General features: G+C 40.3%; 1 protein-coding gene across 12 annotated transcripts in view; it reads right to left on the bottom strand.

Annotated features, from left to right (window-relative positions):
* FLT1 (fms related receptor tyrosine kinase 1) overlaps positions 1 to 22,832 on the bottom strand; it is a 195,012-nt gene that overhangs the window by 52,651 nt on the left and 119,529 nt on the right. For 11 of the 12 annotated variants that reach the window (XR_010150625.1, XR_010150626.1, XM_009426791.4 and 8 more), the window contains one exon: positions 4,504 to 4,635. Coding sequence is in view for 10 of the 12 variants with exons in the window: in XM_009426791.4 (XP_009425066.1) it covers positions 4,504 to 4,635 (132 nt within the window). In the remaining 2 variants the exon portion in view is untranslated. Of the gene's footprint in view, positions 1 to 4,503; positions 4,636 to 15,023; positions 15,657 to 22,832 lie in introns of those variants that run through there. The other variant, XM_003314093.5, reaches the window with a different exon arrangement.

A 22,832-nucleotide genomic window follows, 5' to 3' on the forward strand; every position in this document is an offset into this window, starting at 1 on the left:
CTTTCTCAAACAAGTGACAACGTGCAATCGTTTGCAAATCAGCCTCTAATGCCATGACCAGCATTTAGGCTGCAGGACCCTCATGTAGTCCTTTTGTGCCTTTGTGATTTTTGTATCTGTCAATCATCTTCAAAAAATGCTTAGAATGATAGTTATTCTTCTTCAAGTTGTCTTCTCCTATGTACTTATAAATGATACTGAAATATAGTAAGGCCTAAATCTGATATAAGAATGTTCTTGGCTGGGCGCGGTGGCTCACGCCTGTAATCCCAGCACTTTGGGAGGCCGAGGTGGGTGGATTACCTGAGGTCAGGAGTTCGAGACCAGCCTGGCCAACATGGTGAGACCCCGTCTCTACTAAAAATACAAAAATTAGCCAGGCGTGGTGGCACACGCCTGTAATCCCAGCTACTCGGGAGGCTGAGGCAGAAGAATTGCTTGAGCTCAGGAGGCAGAGGTTGTAATGAGCCAAGATCATGCCACTGCACTCTAGCCTGGCTGACAGAGCAAGACTGTGTCTCAAAAAAAAAAAAAAAAAAAGAATGTTTTTATATATATTGTGGTTATTTGCATTAATAATTATAAAGCATAGCTTAAGTCCTTGGATGAAATTGTAACAGCCCCATTGAGTTCCAGGGCTACTGAGTGCTATGTTAATTTCAGAAATGATTTTAGTTACTAACACTTCTGTTGTCGGTTTTGATATGGAATTTCCCCTTTGAGAGCTTCATGTGTCCTCGTGCTGGCACTAGGTCCAAACCAAACAAGACCTGTGATTATTTAAAGAAGGTACTTTGACTCCACAGTTCATTCATCCTTTACGGATACAAAAATAACACATTGTTTTATCTGTGAGTATAAGAATCCTTTTTCAAAGGAAATAAAAAGAGCAGACAGTTTCCTTCCTGGCTAATTCACCAACCTCTTTAAATCTGTTAAACATAGCCACAGACACAACTTGTTCGCTTGGTTTCATTTCCTAAACTCAATTTGACAAGATAGGTCAGTGTGAGGGTCCATATGCATCTAACAGGAAATAAAGTCTAAATCTAGGGAATGTTTCATAGCTACCAGGGTGGTAAGAACAATGACTCTAGAAGAAGAGTCCCATTTCCATTATAAAATTAATGAGCAGGTACCGTATTCAGCTGTTGTGAACAGCATCCTAAGATCAAATTTTAATCCAGTGAATCCAAACTCCTTCCATTCAAGATACTGCATCTGACTCACACATGCAGGCCTTTCTAAGGTCCACATACTATTAACATTCAAAATTTCTTCCTGTGCAAAGTTATATTCTTTTATAGACTTGAAACCTGCCTCTTGGAAATTTCACTACCATCTCCCTTCCTTGGTTCTAGTTATCTTTTCTGGTGTGTCAAAGAATGAGTTAAATGCCTCTTCTGTCAGAAAGCTCCTAAACTATTTCAAGAAAACAATCTTGTTACCCCCATGTTGTCTCTTTTTTGGACTAAGTATCCTCATTTTCTGGCACTATTCTATTCCTATCCAGGATATAGCGCTACTTATTTGTTTCTTTTATAAATGGGCACAATATTTCAGGTGTGGCTGGATGATTGCCAATCATGTAATCTATATTTTCAGCTAACTACTTTTTTTAAGCAAAAAAGGTTGGATATAGCCATCACTTTTATAAAAGAGAGCAAAGGAGAAGGCCAAAAAACTACAAAAAGCAGACACAAGAGTTCAAAAAGCATGGCAGTTGGGGGCAATAATGAACAAAATAATGGAATATATAAATATATATTCCATTATATATGCCATATATTATATATATGTGGCAACCCATATGGGCAATTCAAGTGAAAATTACCTCCACTTTTCACAAGAGTAAATGATATGGCTAACAGAAAGGTTTAGAAATTATCAGTAATGCAGTATTCTTAACATCTGACTTTTCAGAAAAGCATAACATTAATGGGAAAAGGAATCAGCATAGGAAGTCTAGAGGCATGTAAACATGAGAGAAATGGAGAAAATAAAAATAACAGGATCACTGAAAGAGTGCTTTTGCTCAATTTTATCCTAAGTCCTTGCAGACAACTTCCTAAGGCACCTCAGGAATGAGAAGAGCAGAGGAAGGGCGGAAATATTCTGAGGTATACGTGGACTCAAGTCTCAGCCTCACCACGTAGTCATTGTGCGACTTTGGGCAAGTTGTTTAACTTGAGTTTCCATCTTCCCATCTGTAGATTGAAGATACTACTATTGACTTCTTTAGATTCTTACAAGGTTAATAGGATTAAGTATGTCACAAGTCCAGCACAGCGCCTGCACATAAAGGTCCTAAATAAATATTTCGTGCTAAGTGCTGGACATGTGTACAGGATACAAAGATATGTCAGACAGTACTGTCTCAAAGTTTATAATTCGGTAGGGAAGAGAAGCATATCAACGCCAAAATAATAATAAAAGGCAGAATAAAATAAGTACTGACTAATGATTCCAGAAGCGGGGAGTGAGAGAGCAGAGAATGAGTATCTGCCTCAGCTGTTCATCCCGGAGGATATTCCAGGGCAGAAAGCATTTCAGCTGGCCTGAGAGGATAAGAAGGATTTGGCTGGAATAGGGAATGGAGCCTACTCCAGGATGCACTAACATCACAAACAGAGGCCACGCTTGGCGTTATGTGGCAAGTCCGGCTCACTAATGGCCAAACGACTGACTCTAACCCAATCTGGAAGGCCCCACGGTGCTGCTGATCTGGCCTGGAGCAGCGAAAGAATAACAGCAGGCCTCCTGCAGAGCAGACTGCTGGCGAACAGAAGGGTGGTCGTTCTGAAGGTGGGGAGAAGAAACTCACAGATGTCGTAAATGCACAGTTTTAAGCACACTGGCTTCTGAGAAACCCACATCAACCTGGCAGAAAAAGGAAGGAAGTCAAGACTTTGGGGAGACCTACAAACACGCAAAAACGTCACTGCTTCATACCCAGGCTCCTCCCAGGCCATAAGAGTCCAGCCATTGCTGCCCCATATTCCCTGGTGGAGGGGTGGGGACAGGGGAAGGCAGTCATGGGGTGAGGGGAGGGGAGTCTGAGAAAAGTTCAGTTTTCTCCTCTGGTCTGCCATGACTAGACTGTGTGAGTTGGGTGAGTCAGTTCAGACCTCTCTGGAGGTTTATCACTGCTCTGTGTATCTCATGGGGTTGTTGGGAGGATATGGGGGAAATGACGTTTGCTCTGAGGATTAGTGAGGTCTCCTTGCTCTCTGTGTTCCCTGGCCCGACACGGCCATTCCTGAGGGCTATATGTCTGGGGTGCCTGTTAAAAGACAGATTAGCAGCTATCTGGGGAAGAAGGTGTTAAACAGAGATGCTAATAAATTGTTTCTGTATGAGCGAGCAGAAAAGTGAACATAATATTTTAGAACAAGGATTATTTGGGAGACAAAACCATTACTAAAGGTATTTGGGGAATGCTACCCTCTCACTTTTTCTGAAAGTAGAAATTTGTGGTAGAGTAGTTTCAGACTTTCAGGGGGCTCTTTAAAATCATCTCCTTGTGAAAGAATAAAGATGATGTTCTGTTTTAAAGGGGTTTGAATTCTCAGAGTTAAAATATTTAAGCAATGTAAGTTTCAGGGGGAAAAAAACTGAAGTACATTGCCTTCTTCCTAGTTCCTCCCCGCAAAATACTTGCATATTCTGAAGTCGACTGGTTAGCATTTGGAAATAGGCTACTGAACAAATTCCATCTTTTCACGTAAAACCTCAATATGCCATAGATATTTACATCTAAGAGGTGCCAATCTGATATTTTATGATGTTGTAAATTTTATGTTTTGGATGATTCTTAGCATTAGAGAACTGAAACTGAGGTCGAAACTGTTTTCCAAATGTAAGCCACATGGCCATAGCCAGGGTAGGATTAGGCCTCTTTGTATTTTGCTGCTGAGCAAACTGTCTGAGACCTATAAAGAGGAAGCACTTGGAATATTTTTCTTAAATGTGATCTGTTGATTACATGTTGCTTCTTTCTGATAATATATTACAGCCCACTTCATTTTAAAAGCCAGCTTATAAAAGCATTTGGAATAGCAGCATATGTCTAACTCCTGGGAATTAGAAAAGGAAAACAAATGAACAATTTTAAGTGTGCGAGTTCCCCCTCCTCAGCTACCCCCTCCCTTTTCTTCCATTTTGGACATCTCTCTCACAGGTGTGGACTACTCTGGCCACTCTCTGTGGCAGGGCGTAATAACACAGTCAGAACTGGGTTTCCTTTCTTCTGGGAACGACTTCTCCCGCAGACACTGTGTTCGGACTTCGGGCTCTCGAGGATGGCCAGCCAGTGTCTTCACCTTCTGCTTTGCCAGACAGAACCAGACAGTCCCTTCCCGGAGTGGCAGGGAGAGGGGAGAAGGAGGTCAGGGAAAGGAACAGACTGGAGCGGGCAGCAGGAGACTGGGAGGTGGAAAGTTAAACAAACAGGGAAATAGATGTCTGACCAATTTCTTGTTGCTTTCTTAAGCAGCTGTTTACCTTGAACGGTGAGGTATGCTGAACTTTCCACAGAGCCCTTCTGGTTGGTGGCTTTGCAGTGATAGACACCTTCATCCTCTTCTGTGACTCTTTCAATAAACAGCGTGCTGCTTCCTGGTCCTAAAATAATTCCTGAGGGGTGAGAGATGTTTAGATTAGTGGGCCTGGATGACAAACAAAAAACAGCTACTTCTGTAACACAGCCTTCTTCCTATCATTATGCATTCAGACAAGGAAATCCGAGCTCTAGTGAACCTGGGGCAGGGTTGCTTATTTGTTTTCTCTGGGTCCAGGCTTTCTTTTTCTTTTCTTTCCTTCTTCTTTTTTTTTTTTTTTTTTTTTTTAACAGGCTTTCTAATAGCACCTTCACCACCCAGCAGAGCTGTGATCCCCAGCTTCGGAGATGCAAATCCACCCACCCTGTAGAAAGAAATGCGAGGCAGCTGCCATGCCCAACTTGAAAGTTGAAGACATCAAGAAGGCAGCATATCTAATAATAACAACTATCATTGACTCAACGCCCTCTGTGTGCTCGGCACTATGCGACACACTTTCATACCTTGACATTTACAACCAGCCTGTCAGCTAATACTGTCTTCCTTTTACAAATGAGGAAACTGAGATTCTGTGAGATTAAGTAACTTCACCAAGAGCATGCAGTTTGACTGAAAGCACATTTGTGACATATGGGTCAAAGAAACTAATATTTCATTTGTCATAAGGCCTGGTGAGTCAATATAGCCTAGTGATGAAGAGTTTGCCTGGGCTGTGTTTTAATCCATGCCTTAGCGCTTCAAGCTTTGTCACTTAGGCAAGTTACTTGATCTTTCTAAGTTTCAGTTTCCTTAATCTTAAGATAAAAATGAAAGTAATTCTTACTCTATAAATGAAAAAATAAATGGCAAGCCCATGGTACATAGTAAGTGCTCAGTAAATGTAAGCTTAAGGGTTACTACAGAGCACAGTGCAGTGGAAGGAGCCCCAAGAATTTTCAGACCCCTGAAAGGCTTCAAGACCTTGAAGCTTCAATACCTTGTACTATCACCAAGGGTCTGTTGAGTATTTACTCTGCCATCAGTTCGTGTTACAAAACAAACAGCAGGCTAAGATGTGGGCAGGCTAAGACATGGTATCTGTTGAGAAGGAAAAATTAATTCATACCAAACACACACATTTACATTCTCTCTCTCCCACACATGCTCAACACATACACTCACACACACAAGCCAGCAAATAGAAAATGTTTAATGAAAGAGAATGAGTGAATGTAGCACAGTATACCTAATTAAGTGGAAGGTCTGGCACAGGGAAGGAGATCAGTAAGGAAGGGTGTACGTGGGGAAGGCTGCATAGAAGAGGTGGGCCTCGAGTTGAGGTTTGAAGGATTGTCAGAGGTGAAATGAGAAACGGAAGCATGAGAAATGGCATGATGTGGAAATAAACAGGAATTGAGTACTTGTTCCAGAATAGTGATAAAACAGGCCTGGCCAGACTATAGGCTGTATTTCATTAGTTTAAATAGTTTGTATTTCTCTTATGAAAGATGTACTCAATATAGAAAAGTTGAGAAATATTTGAAAGCTTAAAAAAGAAAATGTAATATTACAAAGCTATGATAATCAAAACAGCATGGTACTGTTATAAAAACAGATCCATCAACCAACGGAATAGGCAAGGGCCCAGAAATCAACCCAAACATCTATGGTCAACTGATTTTTGACAAGGTGCCAAGAACACACAATGGGGAAAGGACAGTCTCCTTAATAAATGGTGTTGGGAAAACTGGATATCTACATACAGAAAAATGAAAATGGACCCTTCTCTCATCCCTTATATAAAAATGAACTCAATATGTATTACAAACTTAAATGTAAGACCAGAAACTATAAAACTACTAGAAGAAAATGTGGGGGAAAAACTCCACGATATTGGTCTGGGAAGAGATTTCTTGGATATGACCCCAAAAGCACAGGCAACGAAAGCAAAAATAGGCAAATGGGATTGCATCAAACTAAAAACCTTTTGCACAGCAAAGGAAACAATTAATAGAGTGAAGAGACAACCTACAGATTGGGAAAAAGTATTTGCAAATCATACATCAGATAAGGAGCCAATATCCAAAATATATAAGGAACTCAAACTACTCAATAACAAGGAAACCAATAATCCTATTTAAAAATGGGCAAAGAAATCAAATAGACATTTTTCAAAAGAAGACAGATGGCCAACAGTTATATGAAAAAAATACTCACCATCTCCAATCACAAAAATGTAAATCAAAACCAAAAGAGGCCAGGTGCAGTGGCTCATGCCTGTAATCCCAGCACTTTGGGAGGCCGAGGTGGGCGGATCATTTGAGGTCAAGAGTTCAAGACCAGCCTCGCCAACATGATGAAACCCAATCTCTACTAACAATACAAAAATTAGCGGGGTGTGGTGGCGAATGCCTGTAATCCTAACTACTTGGGAGGCTGCAGCAGGAGAATCACTTGAACTGGGGAGGCAGAGGTTGCAGTGAGCTGAGATCGTGCCACTGCACTCCAGCCTGGGTGACAGAGCGAGACTTTGTCTCAAAAAACAAGAAAAAAACCAAATGAGATAGCACCTCACACCTATTAGATTAGCTATTATTAAAAAGATAAAAGATCACAAGTGTTGATGAGGATGTGGAAAGAAGGGAACCCTTATACACGGTTGGTGGCATTATAAATTATTACGGCCATTTTGGAAAACCATATGGAGCCTCTCAAACAACTAAAAAGAAAACTGCTATATGATCTAGCAATCCCACTACTGGGTATCTACCCAAAGAAGTTGAAATCAAGGATGCTGAAGAGATGTCTGCATTCCCATGTTTATTGCAGCATTATTCACAATAGCCAAGATATGGAGGCAACTTATGTGTCCATCAATGGATGAATAGATTTTTAAAATTTGATGTATATATAAAATGGAATACTACAGCCTTAAAAAATAACAGGAAATTCTGTCATTTATGACAATATGGATGAATCTAGAGGACATTATGTTGAGCGAAATAAGCCAGGCACTGAGAGACAAATGCTGCATGATTTCACTTATATGTGGAATCTAAAAAAGTTGAACTCATAGATGTAGAGAGTTGAGTGATGGTTACCACAGGCTGGGGTGGGGAGAGTTGGATACGGACAGGGAAGATATTGGTCACTGGGTACAAAGTTACAGTTAGATAAGAGGAATATGTTCTGGCATTCTATTACACAGCAAAGTGACAACAGATAAAAATAATGCACGCTTCGAAATAGCTAAAAGAGGATTTTAAGTGTTCCCACCACAAATAAATGATATTTGAGCTGATGGGTATGCTAATCAGACTTATTTGATCCTTCCCATTGTATACATGTATTAATATTAAAACATCACACTGTACCCCATGCATATATATAATTATTATTATTTGCCAATTAAAGAAATGGAAAAGGCCGGGCGCGGTGGCTCATGCCTGTAATCCCAGTACTTGTGGGAGGCCGAGGTGGGTGGATCATGAGGTCTAGGAATTCGAGACCAGCCTATCCAATATGGTGACACCCCGTCTCTACTAAAAATACAAAAATTAGCCGGGCGTGGTGGCTCATGCCAGTAGTCCCAGCTACTCGGGAGGCTGAGGCAGAAGAATCGCTTGAAGCCGGGAGGCAGAGCTTGGAGTGAGCCAAGATGGTGCCCCTGCACTCCAGCCTGGGTGACAGAGCAAGACTCCATCTCAAAAAACAAAAAAAAAAGAAATGTAAAAAACACACAAACTCCAAACACCTACAATCTCACCTCCCAGATGTTGTTTCTTTAGTCTTTCTAAAGTGTACTTTCTGAAAACACAGTTTGTTCATTTATATAACAAATATTTTTTGAGCTCCTACTATGTACTAGACACTATTCTAGATACTGGTGATACACTATCAAGCAGAAGAAATCCTTGCCTACAAATTCTAGTTTTGGAGAATTACAAAGTGAGTATCAACAGATTAAGGTATTAGAGAAACCAGAGGAGACAACAATGAATTAAGTATGAACAAAAGATCTGAGGGATGGAGACAAATTATAAGGGTAATAACTTGCTTTTTTTTGTAAGAAAGGAAATAAATAGCAAGAGTGGAGGATGAGCAGTATCGTCTAAAAAATTAAAAACACAAAACTTTGCTGATTTGATAGATGAAAATGATTGTTTTAATTTGTATTTCTTTGAACATTTTTTCATGTGTGTATTAGCCATTTTTATTTCAAAAGACCTGTTTTGAGTAGGTGACTGGAAAAGGTGAATTCAGATTAAGGAGAGCTTTGAAATCTTGGTTGAGGAGTTTCAATTCCATGTAGAAGGAAAGAGAATCACAAAGATTTTTGAGCATAGTGAAAGCGACATTTAAGGACGTTCAGTCTAGAAGGAGAATACAGCTGGACTGGAATGAGGAAAGCATAGCATCTGCAAGTCCTGCTCATCAGTTGTAATTCAGGCAAGGAATGATGAGGTCTCAAATCTGGATGGTGGGAAAGGAAGTAGAGAGGAAGAAATGGAAACAGATACTTTGTAGAAACAACCTATAGGAATTGGTGCTTTACTGGATACAGCAATAGAAAAAGAGAGAGATGAGTCCAAGGTGATTCCAATATTTTAAACCCAGATAACAGGGAAAAAATGACAGCTCTTCCCCATAACCCTGGCTAAGTCACTTAATCTTTTTGTGGCAAGTTCCTTACCGGTAAAATGAGAATAATACCTGCTCCACCTATTTCATGATCAATTGAGATAGCTTAAATGGAAGCATTGAAGCTTTGAGAAGTATAAGATATAGTACAAGTGGCAATCACAGAAAATAAAAGTGTGGCTGTACAGTTGCTCGGGGTCAATGAACATTTATAAGAGCAGCTATCTTGCTACCTACAATCATTACAATCATCTCCATTGCAGCAGATCTGAAACTCAGCCAATTTTCTATCACTCAAATCCCAACTCAAGGATAGCATCATGGGCTGGGCACAGTGGCTCATGCCTATAATCCCAGCACTTTCGGAGGCCGAGGTGGGCAGATTGCTTGAGCCTAGGAGTTCGAGACCAGCCTGGGCAACATAATGAGACTCCATCTCCACTAAAACTTGGAAAAAACAACAACAACAACAAACAGGCTGGCACCATGAGTAAATAAAGTTAAAGGACTTGGATTTCACTCAAGGAGAGTGTGTAATTATGAAAGGTGAGAGATGGTAGCCAGGATGCTCATGAGCTAACATCATCTGGCACAGATTCCTCTTTCTAGCCCAAGGAGGAGAGGAGATGGGGTGAGAAGGTGTCCAAATTCAACAGGCAAAGCTCTTCTTTCTGATATGCCCTCTATTGTGCTATAACAAATGACACAGAGACATTGATGCTTCCCCATCAGATAGGCCACTCAGACGCTCAGAACTGTCATCAGGCCCTTGCTCATCCTCCACTCTTGCATTTATTTCCCTTCTTACGAAAATAAGCATGTTATTACCCCTATAATTTGTCTCCATTCTTCAGATCTTTTGTTCATACTTAATTCATTGTTGTCTCCCCAGGTTTCTCTAATACCTTAATCTGTTGATACTCACTTTATATGACCCAAATCGTAGGATACAGGCTCTGTTCTGCTGAGGAAAATACATTTTTAAAGTGGTTCTATTTTTAGTTTAATTTTAATTTTTTTGACTGTGAGCACTTTCAAAAATGTTAAAGTGCAGAAAAAGTATAACTCATGTATCTACCATTAAGATGATCAGAGGTCAACATTTTGCCATATTTGCTTTAGGCAGACCCATTTCTGTCTTTTATATGAAATGAGATTTATAGATACTTTATCCCTTCCTTTACCCTCTCTCTCCAGAGGTACCTGAAATTGTACTTTTTCTACATAGTACATGTTTTTGTACTTTTTCCACATGCATGTTTTTGTACTTTTTCTACATAGGTATATATCTGTACAGAATACAGAATATTATTTTGTGTGCTTAAAAATTCTAAATAACAGGTATTATAGATTATATATCCTTTTCAACTTGATTGTTTTCCCATTCAGCAATGCTTTTATATTTATCCTTTTTTTTTTGAGACGGAGTGTTGCTGTCGCCCAGGCTGGAGTGCAGTGGTGCAATCTCGGTTCACTGCAGCCTTTGCCTCCTGGGTTCAAGTGATTCTCCTCTCTCAGCCTCCCAAGTAGCTGGGATTATAGGTGCCCACCACTGCATCTGGCTAATTTTTGTATTTTTGTAGAGACAGGGTTTCACCATGTTGGCTGGTCTTGAACTCCTGACCTCAAGTGATCCGCCGGCCTTGGCCTCCCAAAGTGCTGGGATTACAGGGGTGAACCACTGCTCCCAGTCCATGCTTTTTAATTGATGGCAAAATGATTGATGTGAAATTGTATCTTGCTGTGGTTTTAATCTACATTTCCCTGATTACTAGTTAGGTGAAATATTTTTATTGGCCATTCAGGTTTCTCTTTGTGTGAACTGCCTGTTTCTATCCTTTGCCCATTTTTCTGTTGTCCTATTTGTCTTTTCGTCAATGATTTTAGGGTTCTTTATATGTTTGGGATGCTAATTCTTTGTTGGCTTAATACGTTTCAAGTCTTCCTTCATTGTATGAACAGTGTTTTAAATTTCACTTATGGTAAATTTTTATTTTATTTATTTACTTATTTATTGAGATGAGGTCTCTTTCTATTGCCCAGGCTGGACTGCAGTGGCAAGGTCATAGCTCACTGCAGCCTTGAACTCTTGGGCTCAAGTGATCCTCCAGCCTCAGCCTCCTGAGTAGTTGGGATTATAGGTGTAAGCCACAGTCCCTGCCATGGTGAATTTTTAATACAAAGCTTTAAATTTTTTAACATAATCAAATTTATCAGTATTTTTTTATTATACTTTTTGTGCTTTTTGTTACTTAAGAACTCTTTTCCTACCCTGATATCATAAAGCGTTCACCTTGTATACTTTCTTCATAAAATCTGTTTAAGAGATTCATTTAATATTTTGTGTTTTCTTATTTAGGTTTTTAATCGACCTAGATTTTCTTTTGGGGAGGGGTATGTGTATGGTGTGAAGTAAGGACCTAATTTTTACCATATAAATAGCCAATGATCCCAGCATCATTTATTGAATAAGATCTTCTTTTAACACTAAGTCGTTGTGCCAGCTCTGTTCAGATACTATCTGAATTTTTTATGTTGAAGCTCCCATGTATTTGTGTATTTGTGATTCTGTTTCTAGGCTCTTTATTTATTCACAGTGACCTATTTATCTATCCCTGTACCACATAAGTTAAATTATGATTGCTTGATAACACATCTTGATATCTGGTATGGCCTCACCAGATAGCTTTCGAAATGGTCTTGACTATTCTTGGCCCTTTATACTTCAATACTTTATACTTCAGATTTTGCTTGTCAAATTCTGTAAAAAGCACAATTGGAATGTTTATTGGAATTCCACTGAGTTCATATTACATTATAATTTGGGGGAAATGGTCATATTTATTTTTAGGTGGAACCATATGGAATTGCCAATACTTTGACGTACAAAAATGGCAATATGGTTCTACCAATAAGTGTTTTTGTAGAAGAATATTGAGTATCTTTGAGTTATTTAGGTTTTCTTTTATGTCATTTAATAGTTTTATGATTTTTCTCTTTAAATATCATGTTTTTCTTTAGTTATATTTATTCCTAGATAGATTTTAATTTTGTTGTTATGCAAAATAGTATTGAGGTCTTTGAGAGGTCACTCTATTTGAATTTTCTCTTTCCTTTTTGGGTATTAGTCATTAGAACTAACATGTAGAACTCACTTTTTTTTTTTGAGGCGGAGTCTTGCTCTGTCGCCCAGGCTAGACTGAAGTGGTGCAACCTCGGCTCACTGCAACCTCTGCTCCCGGACTCAAGGGATTCTCCTGCCTCAGCCTCCCTAGTAGCTGGGATTACAGGTGTGCACCACCAAGCCTGGCTAATTTTTGTATTTTTAGTAGAGATGGGAGTTCTACCATGTTGGCCAGGCTGGTCTCGAACTCCTGACCTCAAGTGATTCGCCCACCTCGGCCTCCCAAAATGCTGGGATTACAGGCGTGAGCCACCGTGCTCAGCCAGAACTCACTTATAAACATGATACTCTGCTTTGTGTTTCTGAGATAGTTTAATTGTAGGCCTGCTTGCTTGCTTCTAAAGGATAGCCTAAGTCATTTCCATGTGCTTGTTTGTGTATTTCCTTGGCTTCTGCCACTAAATACAGATTTTTTAACCACTGAAGACATAACAATTCCCATGGAAACTCATTATTTATTTCTCTTTACTCTAAGAAGCTGTATCCGATGGACCAACAGGGCATAGAGTAGCACTTGCAAACATAGATGTCTTCAGGAGCCAGGCACGTAATATAAATGAGTTGGGGATAAAATAATGGAAGGGGGACTATGTCTCTGGAGAATAGAAAGCCTGTCTCCCACCTAAAAGCAGAAGCCTTTGCTTAGCTCCAACCTATTGAGAATTTGGGGACTTGAGTCTGGTGTTGTCTTCTGAGTTTTAGAAAGAAGGCAGAAATTTGAATTTTTTTTTAATGTTAAAGCTCATGATTCTTAAATGTTGGCAACCAGATCAACTTATATAGATCTACTGTGAAGGCCAATAAAAACATGGATGCAAGATATATTTGACATAACTTAGAGTATGTACATGGGGATAAGCTTTTATGTTGTTACTAAGCAAGGACCTTCATGATCTGGCCCCTTCCTATCTTCCCAGCTTTGCTGCCTGCTGCATCCCTACATGTGTCTTTGGTATGAGCCATACTAATCTATTTGCAGTTTGTTCTAAGCCTCAGTGACTGCACACGTGGTTCCCTTGATGCCTGGTTAACATTTGCTTGTTCTTTAATATTCAGCTCAGGATTAGCTACTCTGGAAAGCATTTTTTTTTTTTTTTTTCGAGATGGAGTTTTGCTCTTGTTATCCAGGCTGGAGTGAAATGGCACGATCTTGGCTCACTGCAACCTCCGCCTCCTGGGTTCAAGAGATTCTCCTGCCTCAGCCTCCTGAGTAGCTGGGATTACAGGCGCCTGCCACCACGCCCAGCTAATTTTTTGTATTTTTAGTAGTGATGGGGTTTCAACATGTTGGCCAGGCAGGTCTTGAACTCCTGACCTCAGGTGATCCACCTGCCTTGGCCTCCTAAAGTGCTAGGATTACAGGCGTGAGCCACCACGCCCAGTGGAAAGCATCTTCTGATGCTCTTGGACCCCGTCTCTGTTACTCCTGCATCACCCTGTGAATGCCCCTACTCTGGCACTTACCTTTTTGTCATAAAATTGCTGACTTTCTTATCTGCCCACTCCACTGTGGGCTCCTGGAGAATGGTAACTCTACCTTATTCATTATTGAGTCCCCAGTGTCTAGTGCAGGCCGATAGACAGCTGACCTTCAGTAACTGAGGAAAATGACCACATAAATGAAGACAATGGAAAATGTCATGTAGAGGGTGGAGGAGGGGAGTGAGCTTTGCAATATTTGTGGAATATGATGAAGCTAAGCTAGTTATTAGTGCTAACTCCCTGGGTGGTAGCATGGACTGATGATCTGCAGCATGCCAAGCTCACCTCAGAATTTATAAAATTCTGTCAGTTAATTTTGTCATCTTAAGGTTCAAAAAGCCTCAGTTCCTGGAGCTTAGAATGCAAACTCTGGTGGTTTTATGCGTTTGCTAAAGCATTAGCCCCAAAAGGACAAGTAAAACTTTACACTGGGCTGTTTTTGTAGAAACGTGTGGTGTTCTCTAAAGTATCTGACGATGAAACTCAGTGTGAGGATTTGAATTACCTATTATGTTGGTTGCTAATGGAGGATGTGGATAAGTTTTTGACCATGATGGCCTAATTTATTCATGGGATGTGGTCTAAATTTTCAAGTGTCCAACTGTCAATTTTAAAGGTGTAATTTTCAAGGGACTCTGTAGATAGCTTTATTTCTTCCCATTATACCTTAAGGTGAAGGACAATCTTGGCATTTTATGTGTGAGCACCATATTGCCCAGGGAAGAGCATGGAATATAATTTTAATCCAATTCACCATTGAGTAAATAAATCTGTAGAGCTTTTGAATTCACCTATTTGATTACATAAATGCAGGCCATGTCTTTGCCTCCTGTTCCCCCCACACACAAAAGTGGCTTGTTGCTCTCCTAAATGGGCCTACTAGTCTGACCAGCAACTTCTGTTTTGTTGCTCAGTTGACCATCTGTATTGTTGACTTAGAGAACATTATATTCATCCACTTTGGCCAAACTAATATTTGTCATCAAAACTCTCTTTTTTATTCATCAAAGTCCAATTCAGATGACATCTCCTCCATGAAATCTCCCCTGATTAGTCATCAGAAGTGCTAATTTTTATCTGATGTTATTTTATACCACTCACATTGCACATTTATGAACTGACTTTGCACCTATTATGTTTGTTTTTCAAAGGTGAGGATTATGTGTTGCTTATTTTCATTTTCTCTAGAATATAATAAAGGATCAGGCTCAGAGTAGGCAATTAATGCATGTATGTTAAGTTTAATAAAATAAAAAGTGAATTTTGTCTGTTTATTTATTTATTTATTTATTTGTTTGTTTGTTTGTTTTTTGAGACGGAGTTTCGCTCTTGTTGCCCAGGCTGGAGTGCAGTGCACGATCTCGGCTCCCTGCAACCTCTGCCTCCTGGGTTCAAGTGATTCTCCTGTCTCAGCCTCCTGAGTAGCTGGCATTACAGGCATGAGCCACCATGCCCGGCTAATTTTGTATTTTTAATAGAGACAGCATTTCACCATCTTGGTCAGGCTGGTCTTGAACTCCTGACCTCAAATGATCCACCTGCCTCGGCCTCCCAAAGTGCTGGGATTACAGGCGTGAGCCACCATGCCCGGCCATTTGTTATTGTTATGATTGTCTTGGCTCTCCAACTAAAGGATAAGTTCTTTGAAGTTGACACATAATAGTTTTCAATAAATGGTAGCTATGATGATGATGATGATGATGATGATGATGATAATGATGATAGCTATGATGATGATGATGATGACGATGATGATGATGATGACAATGGTGATGATGATGATGACGATGGTGACGTTGATGTATACAGTTCTAGGTACACAGTAAATAATCATATCTTTAGATTGGCAGCTTTTTTTTTTTTTTTTGAGACAGAGTTTTGCTCTTGTTGCCCAGGCTGGAGTGCAATGGTGCAATCTCTGCGCACTGCAATCTCCACCTCCCAGGTTCAAGCGATTCTTCTGCCTCAGCCTCCTGAGTAGCTGGGATTACAGGTGCCCACCACCATACCCGGCTAATTTTTGTGTTTTTAGTTGAGATGGGGTTTCACCACGTTGGCCAGGCTGGTCTCCAACTCCTGACCTCAGGTGATCCACCAGCCTCAGCCTCCCAAAGTGCTGGGATTACAGGTGTGAGCCACTGCGCCTGGCTAGATTGGCAGCCTTTAATTGATTAGCTAAGAGCAGTGTCCGAACTAAGAACCAGAAGAGCCAAAATATAGAAATGGCTAAAAGTGACCCAGGAAAGCTAGAGGCAAGATGTCAGATTGACTTTCCACAAAGGAGATTTTATATATCCAGTCAAACTTTGGATTTTTGGAAAACTATGTCTGAGGAACATAAATTCAAGTTGAGTAAAATGGCAAAGGCTGACAAAATTGGAAAATGAAGGCCAGGCGCGGTGGCTCATGCTTATAGTTCCAACACTTTGGGAGGCCAAGGGGGTCGGATCACCTGAGGTCAGGAATTCAAGACCAGCCTGGCCAACGTGGTGAAACTCTGTCTCTACTAAAACTACAAAAATTAGCCAGGCGTGGTGGTGGGCACCTGTAATCCCAGCTACTCACGAGGCTGAGGCAGGAGAATTGCTTGAACCCAGGAGATGGAGGTCGCAGTGAGCCAAGATCATGCCACTGTACTCCAGCATGGATGACAGAACGAGACTCCATCTCCAAAAAAGAAAAGGAAAATGAAAAACAATTAATCCATAAATGACACTAAAAAGATGAGTGATTTCAGTGCTTCTGAATGGTTACCATGTGGTTTCTTCTTTATTGAGAATTTCACCCTAAGATCAAGCCTCATGGCAAAGCCTTTGTGAATGTAAAAAAAAAAAAAAAGTTGACGTATGGGATAATTTGAGACACAGTGAAAAGCAGCCTTGCAATAATATGTTAAGCTGGAAGAGAATATGAGAATGTTGCAAAACATAGCATCTAAAGGAGACTTGATGGCAGTGTAAGCCCTGATAAGACAATTAACGCTTTAGCCATGAAAAAGACAGAGAAAGAACAGGAGCACTGAGAAAAGAATAAGACTGGGGACAGTGATGAAAAATGCCATATAGGCCAGGTGCAGTGGCTCATGCCTGTAATTCCAACACTTTGGGAGGTAGAGGCAGGAGGACAGCTTGAGCCCAGGAGTTCAGGACCAGCCTGGGCAACACAGTGAGACTACTGTCTCTATAAAAAATAAAAAAAATTAGCCCGGCATGGTGGCATGTGCCTGTAGTTCCAGCTACTTGGGGGGGTGGGAGAGTTGGGAGGAGGCTGCAGTGAGCCATGGTAACTCCACTGCCTTCCAGCCTGGGCCACAGAGCAAGACCCTGTCTCAAAAAGAAAAAAAAAAAGCTGTATAATATTCTTCTCACTGTAACCTCTGAATAAGGGAAACACCATAGACAAAGGTCCTTTCATTTGGGATAATGTCTATTCCTTCACTACTTTAACTTACAAAATAGAGTTATGATGGGGGGAGGGGGGAGGGATGGCATTAGGAGATATACCTAATGTTAAATGATGAGTTAATGGGTGCAGCACACCAACATGGCACATGTATACATATGTAACAAACCTGCACGGTGTGCACATGTACCCTAAAACTTAAAGTATAATAAAAAAATGGAGTTATGATAGCAGAATAGTTTCTAAAAGCCTTGAAGAGGCTATAGTTAAAATGAATCCTTTGAAACGGTGCCAAAAACACACGTATTTCTAAATATTTAAAATGAAAGCATCTTTGTGCACTTTCACTGTGAACTTTGCTCTTGTTCTAATAAAGCATTTCAGGATGATTCAGGCACTTAAAAATGTGTCAAATGGTCCTAACTCTATGGTTATTATCTATATAACCTTAGCTATCAGCTATGTTTATTTGTAAACTGTGAACACATGCATGTAAGTTTGTGCGCACACCCACACACTCCTGTCCCAATTAATCCTTGTGCTATGTTCAGATTGGCCATAGCCTGTCCACAAGTTTGGATCCGTTAGTCCCGAAGAAGATGGCCAGTCACCTACAGGGCTTTTTTTGTGTGTGATGAAGTAGCAATTCTAATGACCATTTTAAGACAGGAAAATCAGTACTATTGCACTCCATAAGAAGTTAGTCAAGAAAGTGTTTTTCTCTCAATAGAGGAGTAGTTACATAAGTTATGGGAATACAAATCATATTACAGTGTATGCCTGCTAAAAAGAGTGGGGTAGAACAATACGTTTTGACTTAGAAAGACCTCCAAGATATATCAAGTAATAAAAGCAAGTCTTAAAATGACATATGGTGTGACCTTAACTCAAATTTTATCTCAGAAATGCTGGGTTTCCCATATAAGCCCACTACCAGTCACTCACTGTAATCCATTATCTTATTTTATTTTCATCATAACAGTGATGACTATCAGAATTTATACCATATGCTTATATAGTAGTCCCCCTGTATCTGTGGTTTTAGTTTACCAACGTGCAAAAATATTAAATGGAAAATTCCATAAATAAACAATTTATAAGTTTTAAATTGTACACCATTCTGAGTAGCATGATGAAGTCTCTTGCTGTCTCACTCTGTCCCTCCCAGGATGTGAATCTTCCCTTTGTCCCGCACGCATCTCCACGCTGTAGCTGCTACCCATCTATGAATCCCTTAGGAGCTGGCTGGCCTACCAGATAGATGGTCCCAGTATCACAGTGCTTGTGTTCACAGAACACTTATTTTCCTCAATAATGTGCTCCAAAGCACACGAATAGTGATGAAGCTGTGAAGTACTTCCTTTTAGTTAAAAGGTGAAAGTTCTCAACTTAATAAGAAAACAAAAAAATCATATGCTGAGGTTGGCTAAGATCTATGGTAAGAATGAACCTTCTATCCATGAAATTGGAAAGAAGGAAAAAGAAACCTGAAAAGGCATTTAAGTCTGTGGGTAGAAGGCATGAACAGAGCGTGTTCTGATGGACAGCAATTGGTATAATCTGAGGTGTCAGGCATCCTCTTGGGGTCTTGGAACAGATCCCCTGTGGATAAGGGGACATGACAGTAGTTTTGTTTGTTAAATTTGTTGCCTGTATTTTCCCATTAGAATGTAAATTCAAGGTCCCTGTTTTGTTCCCAGCACCTAATATGCCTGTCACAGGGTTGACTGTCAGTGAATATCTATTGAATGAATAAATCATTGGTGTATGTGTGTGTGTGTGTATATATATATATATATATATATTTATTTTTTTTTTTTTTTTTTGAGACGGAGTCTCGCTCTCTTTCCCAAGCTGAACTGCAGTGGAGCCATCTTGGCTCACTGCAACCTCTGCCTCCTGGGTTCAAGCAATCCTCCTAGCTGAGTCTCCTGAGTAGCTGAGACTACAGGCACTTGACACCATGCCTGGCTAATTTTTGTATTTTTAGTAGAGATAGAGTTTCACCATGTTGGCCAAGCTGGTCTTGAACTCCTGACCTCAGGCAATCTGCCTGCCTCAGCCTCCCAAAGTGCTGGGGGATTACAGGCATGAGCCACTGCATCTGGCCATATATTTTTAAAGCCCACATTTGTACATATGCACACGTATAGGTTAAAAAATGGAAAAACATTGACAAGATACATATCAAACAGTTAATATGTATTACCTCTCCATAAGGGAAATTTGTATAGCTTACTCTATTTCTGTACAGTGGAAATGTATTCATATATTCCTCGTTTAAATAAAAAAAAAATATATATATATATAGCTGGGTGCAGTGGCTCATGCCTGTAATCCCAGCACTTTGGGAGGCCAAGGTGGGCAGATCACGAGGTCAAGAGATTGAGACCATCCTGGCCAACATGGTGAAACCCCGTCTCTACTAAAAATACAAAAGTTAGCTGGGCATGGTGGTGCGGGCCTGTAGTCTCAGCTACTTGGAAGGCTGAGGCAGGAGAATCACTTGAACCCAGGAGGCGGAGCTTGCAGTGAGCAGAGATCGTGCCACTGCACTCCAGCTTGGCAACAGAGTGAGACTCTGTCTCAAAAATAAATAAATAAATAAAATAAAAATGAAACATTAAGACATGAAACTGTAGCCCTTTTTACCTCTTTCTCAGTGGCAAAGAGCCATTAAATGAAAAGTTTAAAAGCTATATGGGTTCAAATACTTAAACATTGCAAAACTTTGTAATATTGACTATGTTAGAATGAGTGAGTGAATGTTTTTGAGGCAAGAAAAGTAGATTTATATTTTATGACAATTTACAATTTTAGATTAAGGCAATAAAAGGACAAATCAAAACCCATTTAGTCAGAAGACTGTCCCACCGTGTGGAGGTGGGGGAGGGAACGTGACATAGAGTATGTTTTCTGCATTTCATTTTGTTTCTCAGTGATGCTCAGTTTAATTATGATTGAGTTGTATGAGATGGCTACTTAAACTAATATACAGTCTTGATTGTTTAAGTCTCCTTGGTAGCAGGAGATTATATAAAAATCAGGTTTATCATTTGAATGGGGAGGTGAACTTTCTTGACTTTGATTTTTTTCAGCAGCAATTTAGAGTCGTGGACTGAGTTCACTGACTAGTTATCTGAGAGTATATTTGTTTGCATATTTTCCTTAATTGAATTGGGCATAGTGGTGACCCCAGTTGCATTGCTGTGTATGTGCCACTTTAGGTCCTGATTAAACTGTCTGAAGTTTATGCTTGAGGGGAGGAGAGATTTCCATGCAGATTCTAGACATGTAAAATGGAAAAAGTCCATCTAATTATTTTGCAAAAACATGAACGCATGAAAGCATGTTTAAGGGAGTGTATGAGTTTTCCTTCTGTAGTCATCCAATCTTTAGTGTAGGGAGGAATTTGTTGATTAGGGATTGAGATCCCTCTCACTCTAAGAGCCCAGGCACTGGCTCTTAGTTTTGGGGTTAGTGTCTTTGGACAGAGTACAGCCTCTGAGAGATCTCTGGGATGACTGCTGGGACAGTTTACCACCCCCACTAACCCCTCGATGTCCCCAAATCTCTTTGTATCTCTTCTCTTTGTTTTTCTTCATGCCCCATTTCTTTTTCCCAGCCATTGGTCCCTCAAGCATTGACTGCTCTTCAGACAAAATTTGCTGCTGATCTTGGCCATGTTCAAAGTACATTTCCGTGTGTTGCAAGAGGTCACAGAGAGAATCAAAAGAGGAGGTTAATTCATAGTCAAAAAAGGAGAAGCTTTAATGGGCATGGGATTTCCGATTGGGGTTATGAAAAAGTTCTGTAACTAGATAGTGGTGATGGTTTTGCAACATTGTAAATGTACTTAGTGCCACTTAATTGTACACTTTAAAATGGTTAAAATGATAAAATTTATGTTATGTGCATTTTGCCACAATTTAAAAAAATGAGGCCTGGGCTACATAGAAAGACTACAAAAGAAAAAAAAATAGCTGGGTATGGTGGCATGTGACTATAGTCCCAGCTATGCAGGAGGCTGAGGTGAGAGGATCACCTGAGCCCGGGAGGTTGAGGCTGCAGTGAGTCATGATCATGTCACTGCACTCCAGCCTGGGAAACAGAGCAAGACCATGTCTCAAAAAACAAACAAAAAACAAAACAAAATATAAAGAAAAAACCCAAAAAACCCTTTTTCTAAAGTGATGCCCACATTTACAAGTTCTCTCCTATTTCTTTTCTTTTTTTTTTTATTGAGATGGAGTCTCGCTCTGTCGCCCAGGCTGGAGTACAGTGGCGCGATCTTGGCTCACTGCAACCTCCACCTCCCGGGTTCATGCCATTCTCCTGCCTCAGCCTCCCGAGTAGCTGGGACTACAGGCGCCCACTACCACGCCCAGCTAATTTTTTCTGTATTTTTAGTAGAGACAGGGTTTCACTGTGTTAGCCAGGATGGTCTCGATCTCCTGACCTTGTGATCCGCCCACCTCGGCCTCCCAAAGTGCTGAGATTACAGTTGTGAGCCACCGTGCCCAGCCCTCCTATTTCTTATGTCCTAAATTTTTCATTTAAAAATTTAATAGGACCTAACACACACAAACAAACACACACACACCCCACCACCACTACCACCACCACTAAACTTAAACAACTAGCAGGGGGCCCTGCTATTCATATGAATAGATGTTTGTGTTGACCAATGTATGATCCCTCAGTTGGACCTTACTGTGGCTAGCAGCTTTCAGGAGGCTTTTCTGGGCTGAATAGAGATGAGGATGTTATGCTGTAAAATGCATCCGGGAAATTTTCTTTAGGCAAAGCTTTAGGATAGGATATATTGCTATGTATGTGTGTGTATACCTATGCATGTAGGTGCAAGACCTAAATCAACGGAATCTTGCCAATAAAAAGAGATACTTTGGGGCAGACTGATTCTTCATAAATAGCTTCTATTGCTTTCCAATTCAAAATGGAACTTTACTCATGGATTACTTTACTTTTCTGAATATAAATTATAGAACTCTATCACTGTACTTTTCAATCTCATTGAACTAGCCAAACATTAACAAGTAATTGCAGAATTGCAGAAAGCGCATAAAGCAACATTTTCAATTTTTTTTTTTTTGCCATGATAGGGCTGTGTTAAAGTCAGGTTCCCTCTGTTGGCTGAGATGAGTGTTGTAGGTCTGAACTTTGGCAATGTCAACAGGTTAGTTTTTGTGTGCTGTTACCCCACTACCTCTCTTACTTCATTACTCTCCTTTCTTCTACCTCCTAAAAGAACTTTATCCTTGGAAAAGAACTGAGCCTTGATTCTGCAACATAGTCCTGGCAGGGAAGAAGAGCTACTTGCATATCAGCAGTGAGGCTTGGTTTTCCTTGATCTGGATGTAGAGAGCCCCTGACCTTAATGACACATATTGAAGAGACAGGGCTAGCGAGAACAGCTGCTTAGCTAATCACACCAGCAGATCAGCTCTGGTTTCAGGGGGTGCTAAGTAGAGCAGCCAGCTCACCCTCACAGGCACTGCTCTGCGCACACCCTGGATATCTTGTTCACATTTCTTTTCTGCAATAATAGTTCTTCATTCATTGTG

This window comes from Pan troglodytes, chromosome 14, assembly GCF_028858775.2.
Source record: "Pan troglodytes isolate AG18354 chromosome 14, NHGRI_mPanTro3-v2.0_pri, whole genome shotgun sequence".
NCBI lineage: Eukaryota > Metazoa > Chordata > Mammalia > Primates > Hominidae > Pan > Pan troglodytes.